We start from the raw sequence: 25,409 nt of genomic DNA on the forward strand, positions 1-25,409 counted from the left end.
AGATACGGAGCATAGTAATGCACAGATACGGAGCATAGTGATGAACAGATACGGAGCATCGTAATGCACAGATACAGAGCATAGTGATGAACAGATACGAAGCATAGTAATGAACAGATACGGAGCATAGTGATGAACAGATACGGAGCATAGTAATGAACAGATACGGAGCATAGTGATGAACAGATACGGAGCATAGTAATGAACAGATACGGAGCATAGTGATGAACAGATACGGAGCATAGTAATGAACAGATACGGAGCATAGTGATGAACAGATACGGAGCATAGTAATGAACAGATACGGAGCATAGTAATGAACAGATACAGAGCATAGTAATGAACAGATACGGAGCATAGTAATGAACAGATACGGAGCATAGTGATGAACAGATACGGAGCATAGTGATGAACAGATACGGAGCATAGTAATGAACAGATACAGAGCATAGTAATGAACAGATACAGAGCATAGTGATGAACAGATACGGAGCATAGTGATGAACAGATACGGAGCATAGTAATGAACAGATACGGAGCATAGTAATGAATTGATACAGAGCATGGTAATGCACAGATACGGAGCATGGTGATGAACAGATACGGAGCACAGTAATGCACAGATACGGAGCATAGTAATGAACAGATACAGAGCAGAGTAATGAACAGATACGGAGCATAGTAATGAACAGATACGGAGCATAGTAATGAACAGATACGGAGCATAGTGATGAACAGATACGGAGCATAGTAATGAACAGATACGGAGCATAGTGATGAACAGATACGGAGCATAGTAATGAACAGATACGGAGCATAGTGATGAACAGATACGGAGCATAGTAATGAACAGATACGGAGCATAGTTATGAACAGATACGGAGCATAGTGATGAACAGATACGGAGCATAGTAATGAGCAGATATGGAGCATAGTAATGAACAGATACGGAGCATAGTGATGAACAGATACGGAGCATAGTTATGAACAGATACGGAGCACAGTAATGAACAGATACGGAGCATAGTAATGAACAGATACAGAGCATAGTAATGAGCAGATATGGAGCATAGTAATGAACAGATACGGAGCATAGTTATGAACAGATACGGAGCATAGTTATGAATAGATACGGAGCACAGAAATGAACAGATACGGAGCATAGTAATGAGCAGATATGGAGCATAGTAATGAACAGATACGGAGCATAGTAATGAACAGATACGGAGCATAGTAATGAGCAGATACGGAGCATAGTAATGAACAGATACAGAGCATAGTGATGAACAGATACGGAGCATAGTAATGAACAGATACAGAGCATAGTAATGAACAGATACAGAGCATAGTTATGAACAGATACAGAGCATAGTGATGAACAGATATGGAGCATAGTAATGAACAGATACAGAGCATAGTAATGAACAGATACGGAGCATAGTAATGAACAGATACAGAGCATAGTAATGAACAGATACGGAGCATAGTAATGAACAGATACAGAGCATAGTAATGAGCAGATACAGAGCATAGTAATGAACAGATACGGAGCATAGTAATGAACAGATACAGAGCATAGTGATGAACAGATACGGAGCATAGTAATGAACAGATACGGAGCATAGTGATGAACAGATACGGAGCATAGTAATGAACAGATACGGAGCATAGTGATGAACAGATACGGAGCATAGTAATGAACAGATACGGAGCATAGTTATGAACAGATAAGGAGCATAGTGATGAACAGATACGGAGCATAGTAATGAGCAGATATGGAGCATAGTAATGAACAGATACGGAGCATAGTGATGAACAGATACGGAGCATAGTTATGAACAGATACGGAGCACTGTAATGAACAGATACGGAGCATAGTAATGAACAGATACAGAGAATAGTAATGAGCAGATATGGAGCATAGTAATGAACAGATACGGAGCATAGTTATGAACAGATACGGAGCATAGTTATGAATAGATACGGAGCACAGAAATGAACAGATACGGAGCATAGTAATGAGCAGATATGGAGCATAGTAATGAACAGATACGGAGCATAGTAATGAACAGATACGGAGCATAGTAATGAGCAGATACGGAGCATAGTAATGAACAGATACAGAGCATAGTGATGAACAGATACGGAGCATAGTAATGAACAGATACAGAGCATAGTAATGAACAGATACAGAGCATAGTTATGAACAGATACAGAGCATAGTGATGAACAGATATGGAGCATAGTAATGAACAGATACAGAGCATAGTAATGAACAGATACGGAGCATAGTAATGAACAGATACAGAGCATAGTAATGAGCAGATACAGAGCATAGTAATGAACAGATACGGAGCATAGTAATGAACAGATACAGAGCATAGTGATGAACAGATACGGAGCATAGTAATGAACAGATACAGAGCATAGTGATGAACAGATACGGAGCATAGTAATGAACAGATACAGAGCATAGTGATGAACAGATACGGAGCATAGTGATGAACAGATACAGAGCATAGTGATGAACAGATATGGAGCATAGTAATGAACAGATACAGAGCATAGTAATGAGCAGATACAGAGCATAGTAATGAACAGATACGGAGCATAGTGATGAACAGATACGGAGCATAGTAATGAACAGATACAGAGCATAGTGATGAACAGATATGGAGCATAGTAATGAACAGATACAGAGCATAGTAATGCACAGATACGCAGCATAGTAATGAACAGATATGGAGCATAGTTATGAACAGATACGGAGCATAGTAATGAACAGATACAGAGCATAGTGATGAACAGATACGGAGCATAGTAATGAACAGATACGGAGCATAGTTATGAACAGATACGGAGCATAGTGATGAACAGATACGGAGCATAGTAATGAGCAGATATGGAGCACAGTAATGAACAGATACGGAGCATAGTGATGAACAGATACGGAGCATAGTTATGAACAGATACGGAGCACAGTAATGAACAGATACGGAGCATAGTAATGAACAGATACAGAGCATAGTAATGAGCAGATATGGAGCATAGTAATGAACAGATACGGAGCATAGTTATGAACAGATACGGAGCATAGTTATGAATAGATACGGAGCACAGAAATGAACAGATACGGAGCATAGTAATGAACAGATACGGAGCATAGTAATGAGCAGATACGGAGCATAGTAATGAACAGATACAGAGCATAGTGATGAACAGATACGGAGTATAGTAATGAACAGATACAGAGCATAGTAATGAACAGATACAGAGCATAGTTATGAACAGATACAGAGCATAGTGATGAACAGATATGGAGCATAGTAATGAACAAACACAGAGCATAGTAATGAACAGATACGGAGCATAGTAATGAACAGATACAGAGCATAGTAATGAGCAGATACAGAGCATAGTAATGAACAGATACGGAGCATAGTAATGAACAGATACAGAGCATAGTGATGAACAGATACGGAGCATAGTAATGAACAGATACAGAGCATAGTGATGAACAGATACGGAGCATAGTAATGAACAGATACAGAGCATAGTGATGAACAGATACGGAGCATAGTGATGAACAGATACAGAGCATAGTGATGAACAGATATGGAGCATAGTAATGAACAGATACAGAGCATAGTAATGAGCAGATACAGAGCATAGTAATGAACAGATACGGAGCATAGTAATGAACAGATACAGAGCATAGTGATGAACAGATATGGAGCATAGTAATGAACAGATACAGAGCATAGTAATGAGCAGATACAGAGCATAGTAATGAACAGATACGGAGCATAGTGATGAACAGATACGGAGCATAGTAATGAACAGATACAGAGCATAGTGATGAACAGATATGGAGCATAGTAATGAACAGATACAGAGCACAGTAATGCACAGATATGCAGCATAGTAATGAACAGATATGGAGCATAGTTATGAACAGATACGGAGCATAGTAATGAACAGATACAGAGCATAGTGATGAACAGATACGGAGCATAGTAATGAACAGATACAGAGCATAGTGATGAACAGATACGGAGAATAGTAATGAACAGATACAGAGCATAGTAATGAACAGATACGGAGCATAGTAATGAACAGATACAGAGCATAGTGATGAACAGATACGGAGAATAGTAATGAACAGATACAGAGCATAGTAATGAACAGATACGGAGCATAGTGATGAACAGATACGGAGCATAGTAATGAACAGATACAGAGCATAGTAATGCACAGATACGGAGCATAGTTATGAACAGATACGGAGCATAGTGATGAACAGATACGGAGCATAGTAATGAGCAGATATGGAGCATAGTAATGAACAGATACGGAGCATAGTGATGAACAGATACGGAGCATAGTTATGAACAGATACGGAGCACAGTAATGAACAGATACGGAGCATAGTAATGAACAGATACAGAGCATAGTAATGAGCAGATATGGAGCATAGTAATGAACAGATACGGAGCATAGTTATGAACAGATACGGAGCATAGTTATGAATAGATACGGAGCACAGAAATGAACAGATACGGAGCATAGTAATGAGCAGATATGGAGCATAGTAATGAACAGATACGGAGCATAGTAATGAACAGATACGGAGCATAGTAATGAGCAGATAAGGAGCATAGTAATGAACAGATACAGAGCATAGTGATGAACAGATACGGAGCATAGTAATGAACAGATACAGAGCATAGTAATGAACAGATACAGAGCATAGTTATGAACAGATACAGAGCATAGTGATGAACAGATATGGAGCATAGTAATGAACAGATACAGAGCATAGTAATGAACAGATACGGAGCATAGTAATGAACAGATACAGAGCATAGTAATGAGCAGATACAGAGCATAGTAATGAACAGATACGGAGCATAGTAATGAACAGATACAGAGCATAGTGATGAACAGATACGGAGCATAGTAATGAACAGATACAGAGCATAGTGATGAACAGATACGGAGCATAGTAATGAACAGATACAGAGCATAGTGATGAACAGATACGGAGCATAGTGATGAACAGATACAGAGCATAGTGATGAACAGATATGGAGCATAGTAATGAACAGATACAGAGCATAGTAATGAGCAGATACAGAGCATAGTAATGAACAGATACGGAGCATAGTGATGAACAGATACGGAGCATAGTAATGAACAGATACAGAGCATAGTGATGAACAGATATGGAGCATAGTAATGAACAGATACAGAGCATAGTAATGCACAGATACGCAGCATAGTAATGAACAGATATGGAGCATAGTTATGAACAGATACGGAGCATAGTAATGAACAGATACAGAGCATAGTGATGAACAGATAGGGAGGATAGTAATGAACAGATACAGAGCATAGTGATGAACAGATACGGAGAATAGTAATGAACAGATACGGAGCATAGTAATGAACAGATACAGAGCATAGTGATGAACAGATACGGAGAATAGTAATGAACAGATACAGAGCATAGTAATGAACAGATACGGAGCATAGTGATGAACAGATACGGAGCATAGTAATGAACAGAGACAGAGCATAGTAATGCACAGATACGGAGCATAGTTATGAACAGATACGGAGCATAGTGATGAACAGATACGGAGCATAGCAATGCACAGATACAGAGCATAGTAATGAACAGATACGGAGCATAGTGATGAACAGATACAGAGCATAGTAATGAACAGATACGGAGCATAGTAATGCACATATACAGAGCATAGTAATGAACAGATACGGAGCATAGTGATGAACAGATACAGAGCATAGTGATGAACAGATACAGAGCATAGTGATGAACAGATACGGAGCATAGTGATGAACAGATACGGAGCATAGTAATGAACAGATACGGAGCATAGTGATGAACAGATACGGAGCATAGTGATGAACAGATACGGAGCATAGTAATGAACAGATACGGAGCATAGTAATGAACAGATATGGAGCACAGTAATGAACAGATACGGAGCATAGTAATGAACAGATACGGAGCATAGTGATGAACAGATACGGAGCATAGTGATGAACAGATACGGAGCATAGTGATGAACAGATACGGAGCATAGTCATGAACAGATACAGAGCATCGTTATGAACAGATACAGAGCATAGTGATGAACAGATATGGAGCATAGTAATGAACAGATACAGAGCATAGTAATGAACAGATACGGAGCATAGTAATGAACAGATACAGAGCATAGTAATGAGCAGATACAGAGCATAGTAATGAACAGATACGGAGCATAGTAATGAACAGATACAGAGCATAGTGATGAACAGATACGGAGCATAGTAATGAACAGATACAGAGCATAGTGATGAACAGATACGGAGCATAGTAATGAACAGATACAGAGCATAGTGATGAACAGATACGGAGCATAGTGATGAACAGATACAGAGCATAGTGATGAACAGATATGGAGCATAGTAATGAACAGATACAGAGCATAGTAATGAGCAGATACAGAGCATAGTAATGAACAGATACGGAGCACAGTGATGAACAGATACGGAGCATAGTAATGAACAGATACAGAGCATAGTGATGAACAGATATGGAGCATAGTAATGAACAGATACAGAGCATAGTAATGCACAGATACGCAGCATAGTAATGAACAGATATGGAGCATAGTTATGAACAGATACGGAGCATAGTAATGAACAGATACAGAGCATAGTGATGAACAGATACGGAGCATAGTAATGAACAGATACGGAGCATAGTTATGAACAGATACGGAGCATAGTGATGAACAGATACGGAGCATAGTAATGAGCAGATATGGAGCATAGTAATGAGCAGATATGGAGCACAGTAATGAACAGATACGGAGCATAGTGATGAACAGATACGGAGCATAGTTATGAACAGATACGGAGCACAGTAATGAACAGATACGGAGCATAGTAATGAACAGATACAGAGCATAGTAATGAGCAGATATGGAGCATAGTAATGAACAGATACGGAGCATAGTTATGAACAGATACGGAGCATAGTTATGAATAGATACGGAGCACAGAAATGAACAGATACGGAGCATAGTAATGAGCAGATATGGAGCATAGTAATGAACAGATACGGAGCATAGTAATGAACAGATACGGAGCATAGTAATGAGCAGATACGGAGCATAGTAATGAACAGATACAGAGCATAGTGATGAACAGATACGGAGCATAGTAATGAACAGATACAGAGCATAGTAATGAACAGATACAGAGCATAGTTATGAACAGATACAGAGCATAGTGATGAACAGATATGGAGCATAGTAATGAACAGATACAGAGCATAGTAATGAACAGATACGGAGCATAGTAATGAATAGATACAGAGCATAGTAATGAGCAGATACAGAGCATAGTAATGAACAGATACGGAGCATAGTAATGAACAGATACAGAGCATAGTGATGAACAGATACGGAGCATAGTAATGAACAGATACAGAGCATAGTGATGAACAGATACGGAGCATAGTAATGAACAGATACAGAGCATAGTGATGAACAGATACGGAGCATAGTGATGAACAGATACAGAGCATAGTGATGAACAGATATGGAGCATAGTAATGAACAGATACAGAGCATAGTAATGAGCAGATACAGAGCATAGTAATGAACAGATACGGAGCATAGTGATGAACAGATACGGAGCATAGTAATGAACAGATACAGAGCATAGTGATGAACAGATATGGAGCATAGTAATGAACAGATACAGAGCACAGTAATGCACAGATATGCAGCATAGTAATGAACAGATATGGAGCATAGTTATGAACAGATACGGAGCATAGTAATGAACAGATACAGAGCATAGTGATGAACAGATACGGAGCATAGTAATGAACAGATACAGAGCATAGTGATGAACAGATACGGAGAATAGTAATGAACAGATACAGAGCATAGTAATGAACAGATACGGAGCATAGTAATGAACAGATACAGAGCATAGTGATGAACAGATACGGAGAATAGTAATGAACAGATACAGAGCATAGTAATGAACAGATACGGAGCATAGTGATGAACAGATACGGAGCATAGTAATGAACAGATACAGAGCATAGTAATGCACAGATACGGAGCATAGTTATGAACAGATACGGAGCATAGTGATGAACAGATACGGAGCATAGTAATGAGCAGATATGGAGCATAGTAATGAACAGATACGGAGCATAGTGATGAACAGATACGGAGCATAGTTATGAACAGATACGGAGCACAGTAATGAACAGATACGGAGCATAGTAATGAACAGATACAGAGCATAGTAATGAGCAGATATGGAGCATAGTAATGAACAGATACGGAGCATAGTTATGAACAGATACGGAGCATAGTTATGAATAGATACGGAGCACAGAAATGAACAGATACGGAGCATAGTAATGAGCAGATATGGAGCATAGTAATGAACAGATACGGAGCATAGTAATGAACAGATACGGAGCATAGTAATGAGCAGATACGGAGCATAGTAATGAACAGATACAGAGCATAGTGATGAACAGATACGGAGCATAGTAATGAACAGATACAGAGCATAGTAATGAACAGATACAGAGCATAGTTATGAACAGATACAGAGCATAGTGATGAACAGATATGGAGCATAGTAATGAACAGATACAGAGCATAGTAATGAACAGATACGGAGCATAGTAATGAACAGATACAGAGCATAGTAATGAGCAGATACAGAGCATAGTAATGAACAGATACGGAGCATAGTAATGAACAGATACAGAGCATAGTGATGAACAGATACGGAGCATAGTAATGAACAGATACAGAGCATAGTGATGAACAGATACGGAGCATAGTAATGAACAGATACAGAACATAGTGATGAACAGATACGGAGCATAGTGATGAACAGATACAGAGCATAGTGATGAACAGATATGGAGCATAGTAATGAACAGATACAGAGCATAGTAATGAGCAGATACAGAGCATAGTAATGAACAGATACGGAGCATAGTGATGAACAGATACGGAGCATAGTAATGAACAGATACAGAGCATAGTGATGAACAGATATGGAGCATAGTAATGAACAGATACAGAGCATAGTAATGCACAGATACGCAGCATAGTAATGAACAGATATGGAGCATAGTTATGAACAGATACGGAGCATAGCAATGAACAGATACAGAGCATAGTGATGAACAGATTCGGAGCATAGTAATGAACAGATACAGAGCATAGTGATGAACAGATACGGAGAATAGTAATGAACAGATACGGAGCATAGTAATGAACAGATACAGAGCATAGTGATGAACAGATACGGAGAATAGTAATGAACAGATACAGAGCATAGTAATGAACAGATACGGAGCATAGTGATGAACAGATACGGAGCATAGTAATGAACAGATACAGAGCATAGTAATGCACAGATACGGAGCATAGTTATGAACAGATACGGAGCATAGTGATGAACAGATACGGAGCATAGCAATGCACAGATACAGAGCATAGTAATGAACAGATACGGAGCATAGTGATGAACAGATACAGAGCATAGTAATGAACAGATACGGAGCATAGTAATGCACATATACAGAGCATAGTAATGAACAGATACGGAGCATAGTGATGAACAGATACGGAGCATAGTAATGAACAGATACAGAGCATAGTAATGCACAGATACGGAGCATAGTGATGAACAGATACGAAGCATAGTAATGAACAGATACGGAGCATAGTGATGAACAGATACAGAGCATAGTGATGAACAGATATGGAGCATAGTGATGAACAGATACGGAGCATAGTAATGAACAGATACGGAGCATAGTGATGAACAGATACGGAGCATAATAATGACAGATACGGAGCACAGTGATGAACAGATACGGAGCATAGTAATGAACAGATACGGAGCATAGTAATGAACAGATACAGAGCATAGTAATGAACAGATACGGAGCATTGTAATGAACAGATACGGAGCATAGTGATGAACAGATACGGAGCATAGTGATGAACAGATACGGAGCAGAGTAATGAACAGATACAGAGCATAGTAATGAACAGATACAGAGCATAGTGATGAACAGATACGGAGCATAGTGATGAACAGATACGGAGCATAGTAATGAACAGATACGGAGCATAATAATGAACAGATACGGAGCATAGTAATGCACAGATACGGAGCATGGTGATGAACAGATACGGAGCATAGTAATGCACAGATACGGAGCATAGTAATGAACAGATACAGAGCAGAGTAATGAACAGATACGGAGCATAGTAATGAACAGATACGGAGCATAGTAATGAACAGATACAGAGCATAGTAATGAACAGATACGGAGCATAGTAATGAACAGATACAGAGCATAGTAATGAGCAGATACAGAGCATAGTAATGAACAGATACGGAGCATAGTAATGAACAGATACAGAGCATAGTGATGAACAGATACGGAGCATAGTAATGAACAGATACAGAGCATCGTGATGAACAGATACGGAGCATAGTAATGAACAGATACAGAGCATAGTGATGAACAGATACGGAGCATAGTGATGAACAGATACAGAGCATAGTGATGAACAGATATGGAGCATAGTAATGAACAGATACAGAGCATAGTAATGAGCAGATACAGAGCATAGTAATGAACAGATACGGAGCATAGTGATGAACAGATACGGAGCATAGTAATGAACAGATACAGAGCATAGTGATGAACAGATATGGAGCATAGTAATGAACAGATACAGAGCATAGTAATGCACAGATACGGAGCATAGTAATGAACAGATATGGAGCATAGTTATGAACAGATACGGAGCATAGTAATGAACAGATACAGAGCATAGTGATGAACAGATACGGAGCATAGTAATGAACAGATACAGAGCATAGTGATGAACAGATACGGAGAATAGTAATGAACAGATACAGAGCATAGTAATGAACAGATACGGAGCATAGTAATGAACAGATACAGAGCATAGTGATGAACAGATACGGAGAATAGTAATGAACAGATACAGAGCATAGTAATGAACAGATACAGAGCATAGTGATGAACAGATACGGAGCATAGTAATGAACAGATACAGAGCATAGTAATGCATAGATACGGAGCATAGTTATGAACAGATACGGAGCATAGTGATGAACAGATACGGAGCATAGCAATGCACAGATAAGAGCATAGTAATGAACAGATACGGAGGATAGTGATGAACAGATACAGAGCATAGTAATGAACAGATACGGAGCATAGTAATGCACAGATACAGAGCATAGTAATGAACAGATACGGAGCATAGTAATGAACAGATACAGAGCATAGTGATGAACAGATACAGAGCATAGTGATGAACAGATACGGAGCATAGTGATGAACAGATACGGAGCATAGTAATGCACAGATACGGAGCATAGTGATGAACAAATACGGAGCATAGTAATGAACAAATACGGAGCATAGTAATGAACAGATACGGAGCATAGTAATGCACAGATACGGAGCATAGTGATGAACAGATACGGAGCATCGTAATGCACAGATACAGAGCATAGTGATGAACAGATACGAAGCATAGTAATGAACAGATACGGAGCATAGTGATGAACAGATACGGAGCATAGTAATGAACAGATACGGAGCATAGTGATGAACAGATACGGAGCATAGTAATGAACAGATACGGAGCATAGTGATGAACAGATACGGAGCATAGTAATGAACAGATACGGAGCATAGTGATGAACAGATACGGAGCATAATAATGAACAGATACGGAGCATAGTGATGAACAGATACGGAGCATAGTAATGAACAGATACGGAGCATAGTAATGAACAGATACAGAGCATAGTAATGAACAGATACGGAGCATTGTAATGAACAGATACGGAGCATAGTGATGAACAGATACGGAGCATAGTGATGAACAGATACGGAGCATAGTAATGAACAGATACAGAGCATAGTAATGAACAGATACAGAGCATAGTGATGAACAGATACGGAGCATAGTGATGAACAGATACGGAGCATAGTAATGAACAGATACGGAGCATAATAATGAACAGATACGGAGCATAGTAATGCACAGATACGGAGCATGGTGATGATCAGATACGGAGCATAGTAATGCACAGATACGGAGCATAGTAATGAACAGATACAGAGCAGAGTAATGAACAGATAAGGAGCATAGTAATGAACAGATACGGAGCATAGTAATGAACAGATACAGAGCATAGTAATGAACAGATACGGAGCATAGTAATGAACAGATACAGAGCATAGTAATGAGCAGATACAGAGCATAGTAATGAACAGATACGGAGCATAGTAATGAACAGATACAGAGCATAGTGATGAACAGATACGGAGCATAGTAATGAACAGATACAGAGCATTGTGATGAACAGATACGGAGCATAGTGATGAACAGATACGGAGCATAGTGATGAACAGATACAGAGCATAGTGATGAACAGATATGGAGCATAGTAATGAACAGATACAGAGCATAGCAATGAGCAGATACAGAGCATAGTAATGAACAGATACGGAGCATAGTGATGAACAGATACGGAGCATAGTAATGAACAGATACAGAGCATAGTGATGAACAGATATGGAGCATAGTAATGAACAGATACAGAGCATAGTAATGCACAGATACGGAGCATAGTAATGAACAGATATGGAGCATAGTTATGAACAGATACGGAGCATAGTAATGAACAGATACAGAGCATAGTGATGAACAGATACGGAGCATAGTAATGAACAGATACAGAGCATAGTGATGAACAGATACGGAGAATAGTAATGAACAGATACAGAGCATAGTAATGAACAGATACGGAGCATAGTAATGAACAGATACAGAGCATAGTGATGAACAGATACGGAGAATAGTAATGAACAGATACAGAGCATAGTAATGAACAGATACGGAGCATAGTGATGAACAGATACGGAGCATAGTAATGAACAGATACAGAGCATAGCAATGCTCAGATACAGAGCATAGTAATGAACAGATACGGAGCATAGTGATGAACAGATACAGATCAGAGTAATGAACAGATACGGAGCATCGTAATGCACAGATACAGAGCATAGTAATGAACAGATACGGAGCATAGTAATGAACAGATACAGAGCATAGTGATGAACAGATACAGAGCATAGTGATGAACAGATACGGAGCATAGTGATGAACAGATACGGAGCATAGTAATGCACAGATACGGAGCATAGTGATGAACAAATACGGAGCATAGTAATGAACAGATACGGAGCATAGTAATGAACAGATACGGAGCATAGTAATGCACAGATACGGAGCATAGTGATGAACAGATACGGAGCATCGTAATGCACAGATACAGAGCATAGTGATGAACAGATACGAAGCATAGTAATGAACAGATACGGAGCATAGTGATGAACAGATACGGAGCATAGTAATGAACAGATACGGAGCATAGTGATGAACAGATACGGAGCATAGTAATGAACAGATACGGAGCATAGTGATGAACAGATACGGAGCATAGTAATGAACAGATAAGGATCATGGTGATGAACAGATACGGAGCATAGTAATGAACAGATACGGAGCATAGTGATGAACAGATACAGAGCATAGTAATGAACAGATACGGAGCATAGTAATGAACAGATACGGAGCATAGTGATGAACAGATACGGAGCATAGTGATGAACAGATACGGAGCATAGTAATGAACAGATACAGAGCATAGTAATGAACAGATACAGAGCATAGTGATGAACAGATACGGAGCATCGTGATGAACAGATACGGAGCATAGTAATGAACAGATACGGAGCATAGTAATGAACAGATACGGAGCATAGTAATGCACAGATACGGAGCATGGTGATGAACATATACGGAGCATAGTAATGCACAGATACGGAGCATAGTAATGAACAGATACAGAGCAGAGTAATGAACAGATACGGAGCATAGTAATGAACAGATACGGAGCATAGTAATGAACAGATACGGAGCATAGTGATGAACAGATAAGGAGCATAGTAATGAACAGATACGGAGCATAGTGATGAACAGATACGGAGCATAGTAATGAACAGATACGGAGCATAGTGATGAACAGATACGGAGCATAGTAATGAACAGATACGGAGCATAGTTATGAACAGATACGGAGCATAGTGATGAACAGATACGGAGCATAGTAATGAGCAGATATGGAGCATAGTAATGAACAGATACGGAGCATAGTGATGAACAGATACGGAGCATAGTTATGAACAGATACGGAGCACAGTAATGAACAGATACGGAGCATAGTAATGAACAGATACAGGGCATAGTAATGAGCAGATATGGAGCATAGTAATGAACAGATACGGAGCATAGTTATGAACAGATACGGAGCATAGTTATGAACAGATACGGAGCACAGAAATGAACAGATACGGAGCATAGTAATGAGCAGATATGGAGCATAGTAATGAACAGATACGGAGCATAGTAATGAACAGATACGGAGCATAGTAATGAGCAGATACGGAGCATAGTAATGAACAGATATGGAGCATAGTAATGAACAGATAAGGAGCATAGTAATGAACAGATACGGAGCATAGTAATGAGCAGATACGGAGCATAGTAATGAACAGATATGGAGCATAGTAATGAACAGATAAGGAGCATGGTAATGAGCAGATACGGAGCATAGTAATGAGCAGATACGGAGCCTAGTAATGAACAGATACGGAGCATAGTAATGAACAGATAAGGAGCATAGTAATGAGCAGATACGGAGCATAGTAATGAACAGATAAGGAGCATCGTAATGAGCAGATACGGAGCATAGTAATGAACAGATATGGAGCATAGTAATGAACAGATAAGGAGCATAGTAATGAGCAGATACGGAGCATAGTAATGAACAGATATGGAGCATAGTAATGAACAGATAAGGAGCATAGTAATGAGCAGATACGGAGCATAGTAATGAACAGATATGGAGCATAGTAATGAACAGATACGGAGCATAGTGATGAACAGATATGGAGCATAGTAATGAACAGATACGGAGCACAGTAATGAACAGATAAGGAGCATAGTAATGAACAGATACGGAGCATAGTAATGAACAGATAAGGAGCATAGTAATGAACAGATACGGAGCACAGTAATGAACAGATACGGAGCATAGTGATGAACAGATACGGAGCATAGTAATGAACAGATAAGGAGCATAGTAATGAGCAGATACGGAGCATAGTAATGAACAGATAAGGAGCATAGTAATGAGCAGATACGGAGCATAGTAATGAACAGATACGGAGCATAGTAATGAGCAGATACGGAGCATAGTAATGAACAGATACGGAGCATAGTAATGAACAGATAAGGAGCATAGTAATGAGCAGATACGGAGCATAGTAATGAACAGATAAGGAGCATAGTAATGAGCAGATACGGAGCATAGTAATGAACAGATACGGAGCATAGTAATGAGCAGATACGGAGCATAGTAATGAACAGATATGGAGCATAGTAATGAACAGATAAGGAGCATAGTAATGAGCAGATACGGAGCATAGTAATGAACAGATATGGAGCATAGTAATGAACAGATAAGGAGCATAGTAATGAGCAGATACGGAGCATAGTAATGAACAGATATGGAGCATAGTAATGAACAGATACGGAGCATAGTGATGAACAGATATGGAGCATAGTAATGAACAGATAAGGAGCATAGTAATGAACAGATACGGAGCACAGTAATGAACAGATACAGAGCATAGTAATGAACAGATAAGGAGCATAGTAATGAACAGATACGGAGCACAGTAATGAACAGATACGGAGCATAGTGATGAACAGATATGGAGCATAGTAATGAACAGATAAGGAGCATAGTAATGAACAGATACGGAGCATAGTAATGAACAGATCAGGAGCATAGTTATGAACAGATACGGAGCACAGTAATGAACAGATACGGAGCATAGTGATGAACAGATAAGGAGCATAGTAATGAACAGATACGGAGCATAGTGATGAACAGATACGGAGCACAGTAATGAACAGATACGGAGCATAGTGATGAACAGATACGGAGCATAGTAATGAACAGATACGGAGCATAGTGATGAACAGATACGGAGCACAGTAATGAACAGATACGGAGCATAGTAATGAACAGATACAGAGCACAGTAATGAACAGATACGGAGCATAGTAATGAACAGATACGGAGCATAGTAATGAACAGATACGGAGCATAGTAATGAACAGATACAGAGCATAGTAATGAACAGATACGGAGCATAGTAATGAACAGATACGGAGCACAGTAATGAACAGATACGGAGCATAGTAATGAACAGATACGGAGCATAGTAATGACCAGATACGGAGCATAGTAATGAACAGATATGGAGCATAGTAATGAACAGATACGGAGCATAGTAATGAACAGATACGGAGCATAGTAATGAACAGATACAGAGCATAGTGATGAACAGATCCAAAACAATCAATTTCAAAAACTAAGAATCACGAGCAGACAATTAGCAGTTGCCAATAGTAAAGTGCAGAAATGGAACCAATGAAATCTCTGCAAAAACTTTTTGAAAATAGTTCCAGCCACCATCTTGATTATTGATTGGGCTGAACTATTAATACTGTCAATGTGGTTTGTAACACCATAAAGACATTAAAAAATACAAACTTAACAAGAAAATGATTAAACCTACCGATATACTAGCAGGTTGTTTAATCATAGAATCTTAGAAATTTACGGCACAGAAGGAGGCCATTCGGCCCATCATGCCTGTGCTGACCGAAAAAGAGCTACCCAACTCTTGGTCCGTAGCCTTGTAGGTTACGGCACCTCAAGTGCATACCCAAGTACCGTTTAAATGAGTTGAGGGTTTCTGCCTCTCCCACCCTTTCAGGCAGTGAGTTCCAGACCCCCTCCACTCTCTGGGTGAAAAATTTTCTCCTCAGCTCCTCTCTAATCTTTCTACCAATCACTTTAACTCTATACCCCCAGTTATTGACCTCTCTGCTAAGGGAAATCGGTCCTTCCTATCCACTCTATCCAGGCCTCTCATAAAACATCAAACGCGTTACCCTCATCGACCCTCTTTGTTACCTCCTCAAAAAATTCAATCAAGTTAGTCAGACACGACCTTCCCTTAACAAATTCATGCCGACTGACCTTGATTAATCCATGCCTTTCTAAATGATGATTAATACTGTCCCTCAGAATTGATTCCAATAATTTGCCCAGCACCGAGGTTCGGCTGTCTGGCCTTTAATTACTCGGTCTATCCCTTTCTCCCTTCTAAACAACGGTACAATGTTAGCAGTCCTCCAATCCTCCGACACCATGCCTGTAGCCAGAGAGGCTTGGCAAATGATGTCAGAGCCTCTGCTATTTCCTCCCTTGCTTTTATCCGGGCATCGTGATTTATCTACTTTGAAAGATGCTAAACCCCTTAATACTTCCTCTCTCACTATGTTTATCCCATCCAATATTTCACACTCTTCTTCCTTAGCTACAATGTCTGCATCGTCTCTCTCTTTTGTGAAGATAGACGCAAAGTATTCGTTAAGAACCATACCCACATCTTCTGCCTCCACACACAGATTAACTTTTTGCTCTCTAATGGGCCCTACTCTTTCCTTAGTTATCCTCTTGCTTTTTATATATTTATAAAACATCTTTGGTTTTCCTTGATTTTACTTGCCAGTATTTTTTCATGCCCCCTCTTTGCTTTCCATGAGGATTCCCAGAGTTATCACTCTTGCCAAATTAAAAGGCCAGCGTGAGTTTGTGGGGAAAACTCCAAATATTCATCAGTGTCACAAGATAATTATGGATGGTGAACAACATTCAACCCATCTTAGTTCATCCATCCAGGATGACCCTAAAGTCCATTCATTGCAACATCCAATTGGATCTTAAATGATTCCAGGGTGTTCTTCTTTGTTACTCTATCCAGGAGTCCATCCCAATGATCCATCTATATGAAGAAAAACTTCCTGTTTCAGTCTATTGAAACAATCTTTGTGTGAGGCCTGAGGAATGGCAGCTTTAATGGTGACTGAGTTTGTTTTTCCACCTAACAACATCAATGCAAGGTGCAGCATGAGCTTCTGAACTTTATTTGAGGTTAACTTTGACAGGAAAACCATCTTCAAAGGATTGTTAATAGAGAGAAGCTGTAAGAGAGGTTCACAGTTAAAGAGACAGACTGAGACTGAGAAAGGCAGAGAGAAAAACAGAGATTGATAGGGACTGAGAGAAAAGCTGTGTGAGAGAGAAACTGTGGGTGAAGAAGAGACATATAGAGAGAAGCATAACATGTGCAAGATGCATGCAGAGTACCAGACATAATGAAAGAGAGAAATAAAGATATACTTAGAGAGAAGGATAGAACGACAGAAACTGTGTGAGAAAAATGCAGGAGAGGAAACTGATAAATACAACAAATAAATACAAATGTTGCCTGATAAATTTAAACTACATTTAGACACATCAACAAATTATTATCTAGACCCTGAGAGACATACTGGGCCGGAATTTGCTGGCAAAATGACGGCGCGTTTAATGTGCACGCTATTATTAGTGTGTAAATCGTCCAGCAATTTGTGGTGAGGAAGAGATACCCACAGCTGTGAATCACCACAAATTGCTGAATGATTTGCAATTAGCCTCACAAAAATGGGAGCTTGCCGTCAATCACACTGTGAGTTTCAAAAAATTGCTGCATTTTTGCAGTAAATACGCATTAAACTCACTGCAGAATGTTAGAGCCTGGAGAGGTGCCAGTAGCAGGCTCTTGGACTGGACCAGCCATTACTGCCCTTCTGATGCTCCACCAGCAGCATCTCTTCAGATCTGCAGCTGTCAAATCAGAATCCACTGTCTCACCAGTTTGTGGCTGAATCTAGCCGGTCTCTGTGGAGAGGTGGCAGTATTCTCTACCTCCTCGGAGTCTCCACATTCCCTGAAACGCGATTCTGATGCTGGAGAACTCGCCTGATGTTGAGACGCTCGCTGGCCTACCCTGGTGAAATGTGTCTGCGCTGGTTCCTGGTTGAGGAGAGCTGAGGGATTCTGCCTCTGCTTAGGTGTGGACTGAAGGTTGGGGGGAGTGGGTGCACCCCCAGAAAAGAGTGGAGGTGTGGGCTGGAGGTTGGGGGGAGTGGGTGCACCCCCAGAAAAGAGTGGAGGTGTGGACTGAAGGTTGGGGGGAGTGGGTGCACCCCCAGAAAAGAGTGGAGGTGTGGACTGAAGGTTGGGGGGAGTGGGTGCACCCCCAGAAAAGAGTGGAGGTGTGGGCTGGAGGTTGGGGGGAGTGGGTGCACCCCCAGAAAAGAGTGGAGGTGTGGACTGAAGGTTGGGGGGAGTGGGTGCACCCCCAGAAAAGAGTGGAGGTGTGGACTGAAGGTTGGGGGGAGTGGGTGCACCCCCAGAAAAGAGTGGAGGTGTGGACTGAAGGTTGGGGGGAGTGGGTGCACCCCCAGAAAAGAGTGGAGGTGTGGACTGAAGGTTGGGGGGAGTGGGTGCACCCCCAGAAAAGAGTGGAGGTGTGGGCTGGAGGTTGGGGGGAGTGGGTGCACCCCCAGAAAAGAGTGGAGGTGTGGACTGAAGGTTGGGGGGAGTGGGTGCACCCCCAGAAAAGAGCGGGGGTGTGGACTGAAGGTTGGGGGGAGTGGGTGCACCCCCAGAAAAGAGTGGAGGTGTGGACTGAAGGTTGGGGGGAGTGGGTGCACCCCCAGAAAAGAGTGGAGGTGTGGGCTGGAGGTTGGGGGGAGTGGGTGCACCCCCAGAAAAGAGCGGGGGTGTGGGCTGAAGGTTGGGGGGAGTGGGTGCACCCCCAGAAAAGAGTGGAGGTGTGGGCTGGAGGTTGGGGGGAGTGGGTGCACCCCCAGAAAAGAGCGGGGGTGTAGGCTGGAGGTTGGGGGGAGTGGGTGCACCCCCAGAAAAGAGCGGGGGTGTGGACTGGAGGTTGGGGGGAGTGGGTGTACCCCCAGAAAAGAGCGGGGGTGTGGGCTGAAGGTTGGGGGGAGTGGGTGCACCCCCAGAAAAGAGCGGAGGTGTGGGCTGGAGGTTGGGGGGAGTGGGTGCACCCCCAGAAAAGAGCGGAGGTGTGGGCTGGAGGTTGGGGGGAGTGGGTGCACCCCCAGAAAAGAGCGGAGGTGTGGGCTGGAGGTTGGGGGGAGTGGGTGCACCCCCAGAAAAGAGCGGAGGTGTGGGCTGGAGGTTGGGGGGAGTGGGTGGTGGGTGCACCCCAGAAAAGAGCAGAGGTGTGTGGCTCTAGTCTTCCATTGTCCCCTCATCTGGCAGCTCAATGAGGACAAGTCACATGACAAAGCCCCAGTCCATGTTTCCCAGCTCCTCTGGAAGATGCTCCCCCTCCACCTTCCCCCTCCCATACCTTCCCCCTCCCATGCCATCTCCTCCATAGTGACTGCTTTCTGCCTTCTTGAATGACTTGAAAATTCAAAGGGTTTGCATGATTGCCTTTGGCAGTGCTAAGATACCCTGTGGGGGATGAGTAGGGGAAGCCTGGGCCCCTGTTCTGCAGCATTAAGAGACAGAAAGCAGGCAGGTACTCACCTGGCTCTGGACTCCAGTAGGCCCCACCTCGGCCTCCACCATGGTAACGCCCTGTGGCAGCCCAGCAGCTCCACCAACTTGTCCTCATGGGGGGACAGACAACGAAGGTTTGTGACCTTCCCGCACTCCTTGCCCTCTCCGGGAGTTATGCACCATCTTTTCCTGCAAAGATAAAATAGAGAAAAATTAGGCTTGCAATTGTTTGAGTGTGTGGAATAATTGAAGGTGCTACTGATCTGCATCTTTCCGCTGATTTTTGCTGCAACATCACTGATCAACTAGTTCTGCTTCAGTCCTTTTACGTATTAAGTATGGTGCCCACAGTGGGCAAGTAAGAAAGGGAGAGCATGGTGAGGTCTTACATTCCCTGCTCTGGTCAGGTCATTGGATTTTTTCACCCTGCTCCTCCATCCTGGAGACTACAGATGTGGCACTCAGTGCCCCAACCTCCATCCATGCCCACCTCCTGAATGCATATGAGGGTTGGGATGTGGGGGAGTCGAGAAGCCGGTCCTGCCTTCCCTCGATCTCATCCAGGAGGGCTTGCATGGTGCCCTTCATGAAGTTGAAAGCCCTCTTCCTGGCAGCCTTTTCCTGTGAGTGAATTATCTGTACAAAGGGAAAAATTTGAGATAATGGAGACTCCCTACTGAGCAATTTAAATGAATTAATGAAAAATCTTTATGACAGAGAGTTGTATGCTGCTTACCTTACACTCCCCAGCCTCACTCTGAAGGGAAAAAAAATCCAACTTTTATAGTCCTCCACCTTAGCACCTTGGGGCACCATTGGTTCTGTTCAAATTGTTCAAACCACACTAGTCAATTACACTGATTTACGACCATTATACTTTTTGGCCTATGCCAATGGAATTGGCAGGAAATTTGAACATAACTTGACATTAGCAGAACGGGCACGAGAATGGGCATAATTTCAGGTCCAACTTCCGAGTTGCGCCCACGCAGGAAATTCCAGGCCATTATGTATAGTAAGAGGTCACAGTACAATTAAGTAGCATGCACAGAATTGTATTTACTCAATGATACTAATTGTGGACAGTTTTAATGTGAGGAGCTGCATTTTATTAAAAGAAATTATGAATTTCCATCCTTTTGCCTTCGCTCAGATCCTGTTTATTCAGCTAGGCATCCATTGGGTTCAAATTCTCTCCACCAACCCCAGCACGCTAATGCAGTTGCTTCTTGTATAGGTAATTAGTCAACCCATGTCAGTACTTTTACATATAGGTAAAACTGGAAACACTTAACTCTGAGCTATACCAGGAAGATCAGGGATCATTTTCAGATTAAATGAACTGTTATTCCTTTTGATATTCCACTCACAAACATAAACGCCTCAGGCATTCTATTACATGGGCTGGATAGTGTCCAAAATGTTATAACTGTGCATTGTTGTATCAGTATGTACAAATCTATTGTAAGATTAAAGAATGTAGCTGATGCAATTGCAGCATTTGGTAGCTGCTATAATCAAAGTATGTAAAAGGACTGAAAGAGGCAAAGTGGATGAGATGAAAGTGATGGAAGAGGTGATGGTATAACTAAATAAATTGGGAAGAGAAAGAGACAGAAGAAACCTAATGGTTCAGCCTCGATCATTTACTTTAGTTATCAATTCGACTTCTTTCTTCAATTGAAGTCTTAATTTCCGTCACATTGTGTTCCCTCTGACTTTAATCATTTTCCTCTGCCTATAACATTGTGTTCCCTCTGACTTTATTCCTTTCCATTTGATTTTCTCTGATTCTCCAGTTTCTCCTTGATTCATTTGCTTGATCTCGATGGTTTTCACTCCCTGCTCCTCCCTTTCTCTTTCAGTCTCATTTGATCTGTTTCTCCCCAACTTTCACTTACAGCTGCCTTCTCTTTAAAAAGTAGTTTTGCCCGCCTCACCTGCTGCTGTTAGCACCACAAATCTGTATCAATGAAAATTAAACAAACAAACAGCTCTCTGCAGGACAAATTCTGGGCAATGTTGCAGGATTGGTTTAGATATTACTCTCCTGCAGAACTCATGGAAAACACTCTCCAAATCCCATCCAAATTATATCCATAGATTGCAGATGATTAACAAACTCAACAGAATAATCATCACCCATCCTCCATTCTAATATTTGTTCAAAAGCCTGATTTTGAACATAATAACTATGAAACAATTTCAAAGTAACAGGACTGTTCAAAGCCAGAAAACAAAGCCTTTACTGGGAGGGTTTAAGGATGAGGCAGAGTTTAGCGAGATGACAAAATTTTAATTTTCTTAACTGGAATCAAATTATTGGAATCAATTCTGAGGGACAACATAAATTGTCATTTAGAAAAGCACGGGTTAATCAAGGACAGTCAGCATGGATTTGTTAAGGGAAGGTCATGTCTGACTAACTTGATTGAATTTTTTGAGCAGGTAACAAGGAGGGTCGATGAGGGTAGTGCGTTTGATGTAGTCTACATGGAGTTTAACAAGGCTTTTGAAAAGGTCCCACATGGCAGACTGGTCAAAAAAGTAAAAGCCCATGGGATCCAAAGGAAAGTGGCAAATTGGATCCAAAATTGGCTCAGTGGCAGGAAGCAAAGGGTAATGGTTGACGGGTGTTTTTGCAACTAGAAGGCTGTTTCCAGTGGGGTTCCGCAAGGCTCAGTACCCGGTCCCTTGCTTTTTTGGTATGTATTAATGATTTGGACTTGAATGTGGGGGGCTTGATCAAGAAGTTTGCAGATGATACAAAAATTGGCCGTGTGGTTGATAGTGAGCAGGAAAGCTGTAGACGGCAGGAAGAAATCAATGGACTGGTCAGGTGGGCAGAAAAGTGGTAACTGGAATTCGATCCAGAGAAGTGTGAGGTAATGCATTTGGGGAGGGCAAACAAGGAAAGGGAGTACACAATAAATGGGAGGATACTGAGAGGTGTAGAGGAACAAAGGGACCTTGGAGTGCATGTCCACAGATCCCTGAAGGTAGCAGGACAGGTAGATATGGTGGTTAAAAAGGGGGGAGCTGAGGAGAAATGTTTTCATCCAGAGGGCGGTGGGGGTCTGGAACTCACTACCTGAAAGGGTGGTAGAGGCAGAAACCTTCAACTAATTCAAAAAGTACTTGGATGTGCATTTGAAGTGTCATAACCTACAGACCAAGTGCTGGAAAGTGGATAGTTCTTTTTGACCAGCATGGACATGATGGGCCGAATGTGCCGTAAGTTTCTATGGGATACTTTCCTTTATTAGGCGAGGCAGAGAGTATAAGCGCAGGGAGGTTGTGCTAGAACTGTATTAAACACTAGTTAGGCAGCTTGAGTACTGCGTACAGTTCTGGTCACCACATTACAGGAAAGATGTGATTGCACTAGGGAGGGTACAGAGGAGATTTACGAGGATGTTGCCAGGACTGAAGAATTTTAGCCATGAGGAAAGATTGAATAGGCTGGGGTTGTTCTCTTTGGAACAGGGGATGCTGAGGGGAGATTTAATTGAGATGTATAAAATTATGACGGGACTGGATAGAGTGGATAGGGAGGACCTATTTCCCTTAGCAGAGGGGTCAATGACCAGGGGGCATAGATTTAAAGTAATTGGTGGAAGGGTTAGAGGGGGACTGAGGAGAAATGTTTCACCCAGAGGGTGGTGGGGGTCTGGAGCTCACTGCCTGATAGGGTGGTAGAGAAATCCTCGACTTGTTTAAAAAGTACTTGGATGTGCACTTGAAGTGCTGTAACCCAAAGGGCTACGGACAAGTGCTGGAAAGTGGGATTAAGCTGGATAGCTCTTTTTCAGCCGGCACAGGCCCGATGGGCCGATGGCCTCCTTCTGTGCCATAACTTTCTATGATTCTATGAATTTCAAAACTTTGGGGGTTAAAATTGGATTGTTATATTGGTAACAAATGCAATAACCTATCTGTCCACTATTTAAATAAAAGTGCAAACTCATTTAAAATAAGTGTATTAATACATTTGTTAAAATTGTGGACAAAGCAATGTCATATGAACAGGTTAATATCTTCAATACTATTATTGGCCAATACAATTTTACTGCTGTATTTTTCACTCTAATCTATGGACCATGCATGTAATGGTGATTGCAGTGCTTGCTGATAGATTACATCGTCAATTTTTGTGCTTATATTGAGCTTTACAATCACTTACCTGACAAGTCAAGCACCCTATATCCTTGACTGGAGATGACCGAACACCTTAATAATTTGGGGATCTCGTGAATTTTAAGAGTTAATAAGCTTTCAGTTTGAGTTGAAACATACCTAACATCTGTGAATGTGCATTGGGACACTCAGAATTGTGTTCCTTTGGAGCAATAGCATAAGACCATAAGAGATAGGAGCAGGAGGAGGCCATTCGGCCCCTCGAGCCTGCTCCGCCATTTAGTGAGATCATGGCTGATCTGATTTTTACCTCAACTCCACTTTCCCGCCCTTTCCCCATATCCTTTGACTCCCTCGCTGATCAAAAATTTGTCTAACTCAGCCTTGAATGGATTTTTGCTTTATTGCTGAACATTCTCAGTCATGTGAGGCAGGTTGTGGGAACTGTAGTTTTCTCATCTTTTAATGAGTAATTTTGCATTCCGCTGCAGGTTAAATCATGTGGCTGACTGGAGCTTTCCTTTTCTCTCTCTGTCCTCCTGTGGTCTATCTATTTTCAGCCTTTCTTTCTCTTGCCAGTCTCC

The 25,409-nt window shown here is 41.4% G+C and overlaps 1 protein-coding gene across 5 annotated transcripts in view; it reads right to left on the minus strand.

The window, feature by feature from the left end:
- zdhhc21 (zinc finger DHHC-type palmitoyltransferase 21) overlaps positions 1-25,409 on the minus strand; it is a 238,544-nt gene that overhangs the window by 18,801 nt on the left and 194,334 nt on the right. For all 5 annotated transcript variants that reach the window (XM_067983681.1, XM_067983682.1, XM_067983679.1 and 2 more), the window contains exon 8: positions 20,716-20,877. In XM_067983681.1, coding sequence (XP_067839782.1) covers positions 20,716-20,877 — 162 coding nt within the window. The remainder of the gene's footprint in view (positions 1-20,715; positions 20,878-25,409) is intronic.

Source organism: Heptranchias perlo, chromosome 4 (genome assembly GCF_035084215.1).
Source record: "Heptranchias perlo isolate sHepPer1 chromosome 4, sHepPer1.hap1, whole genome shotgun sequence".
Lineage (NCBI taxonomy): Eukaryota > Metazoa > Chordata > Chondrichthyes > Hexanchiformes > Hexanchidae > Heptranchias > Heptranchias perlo.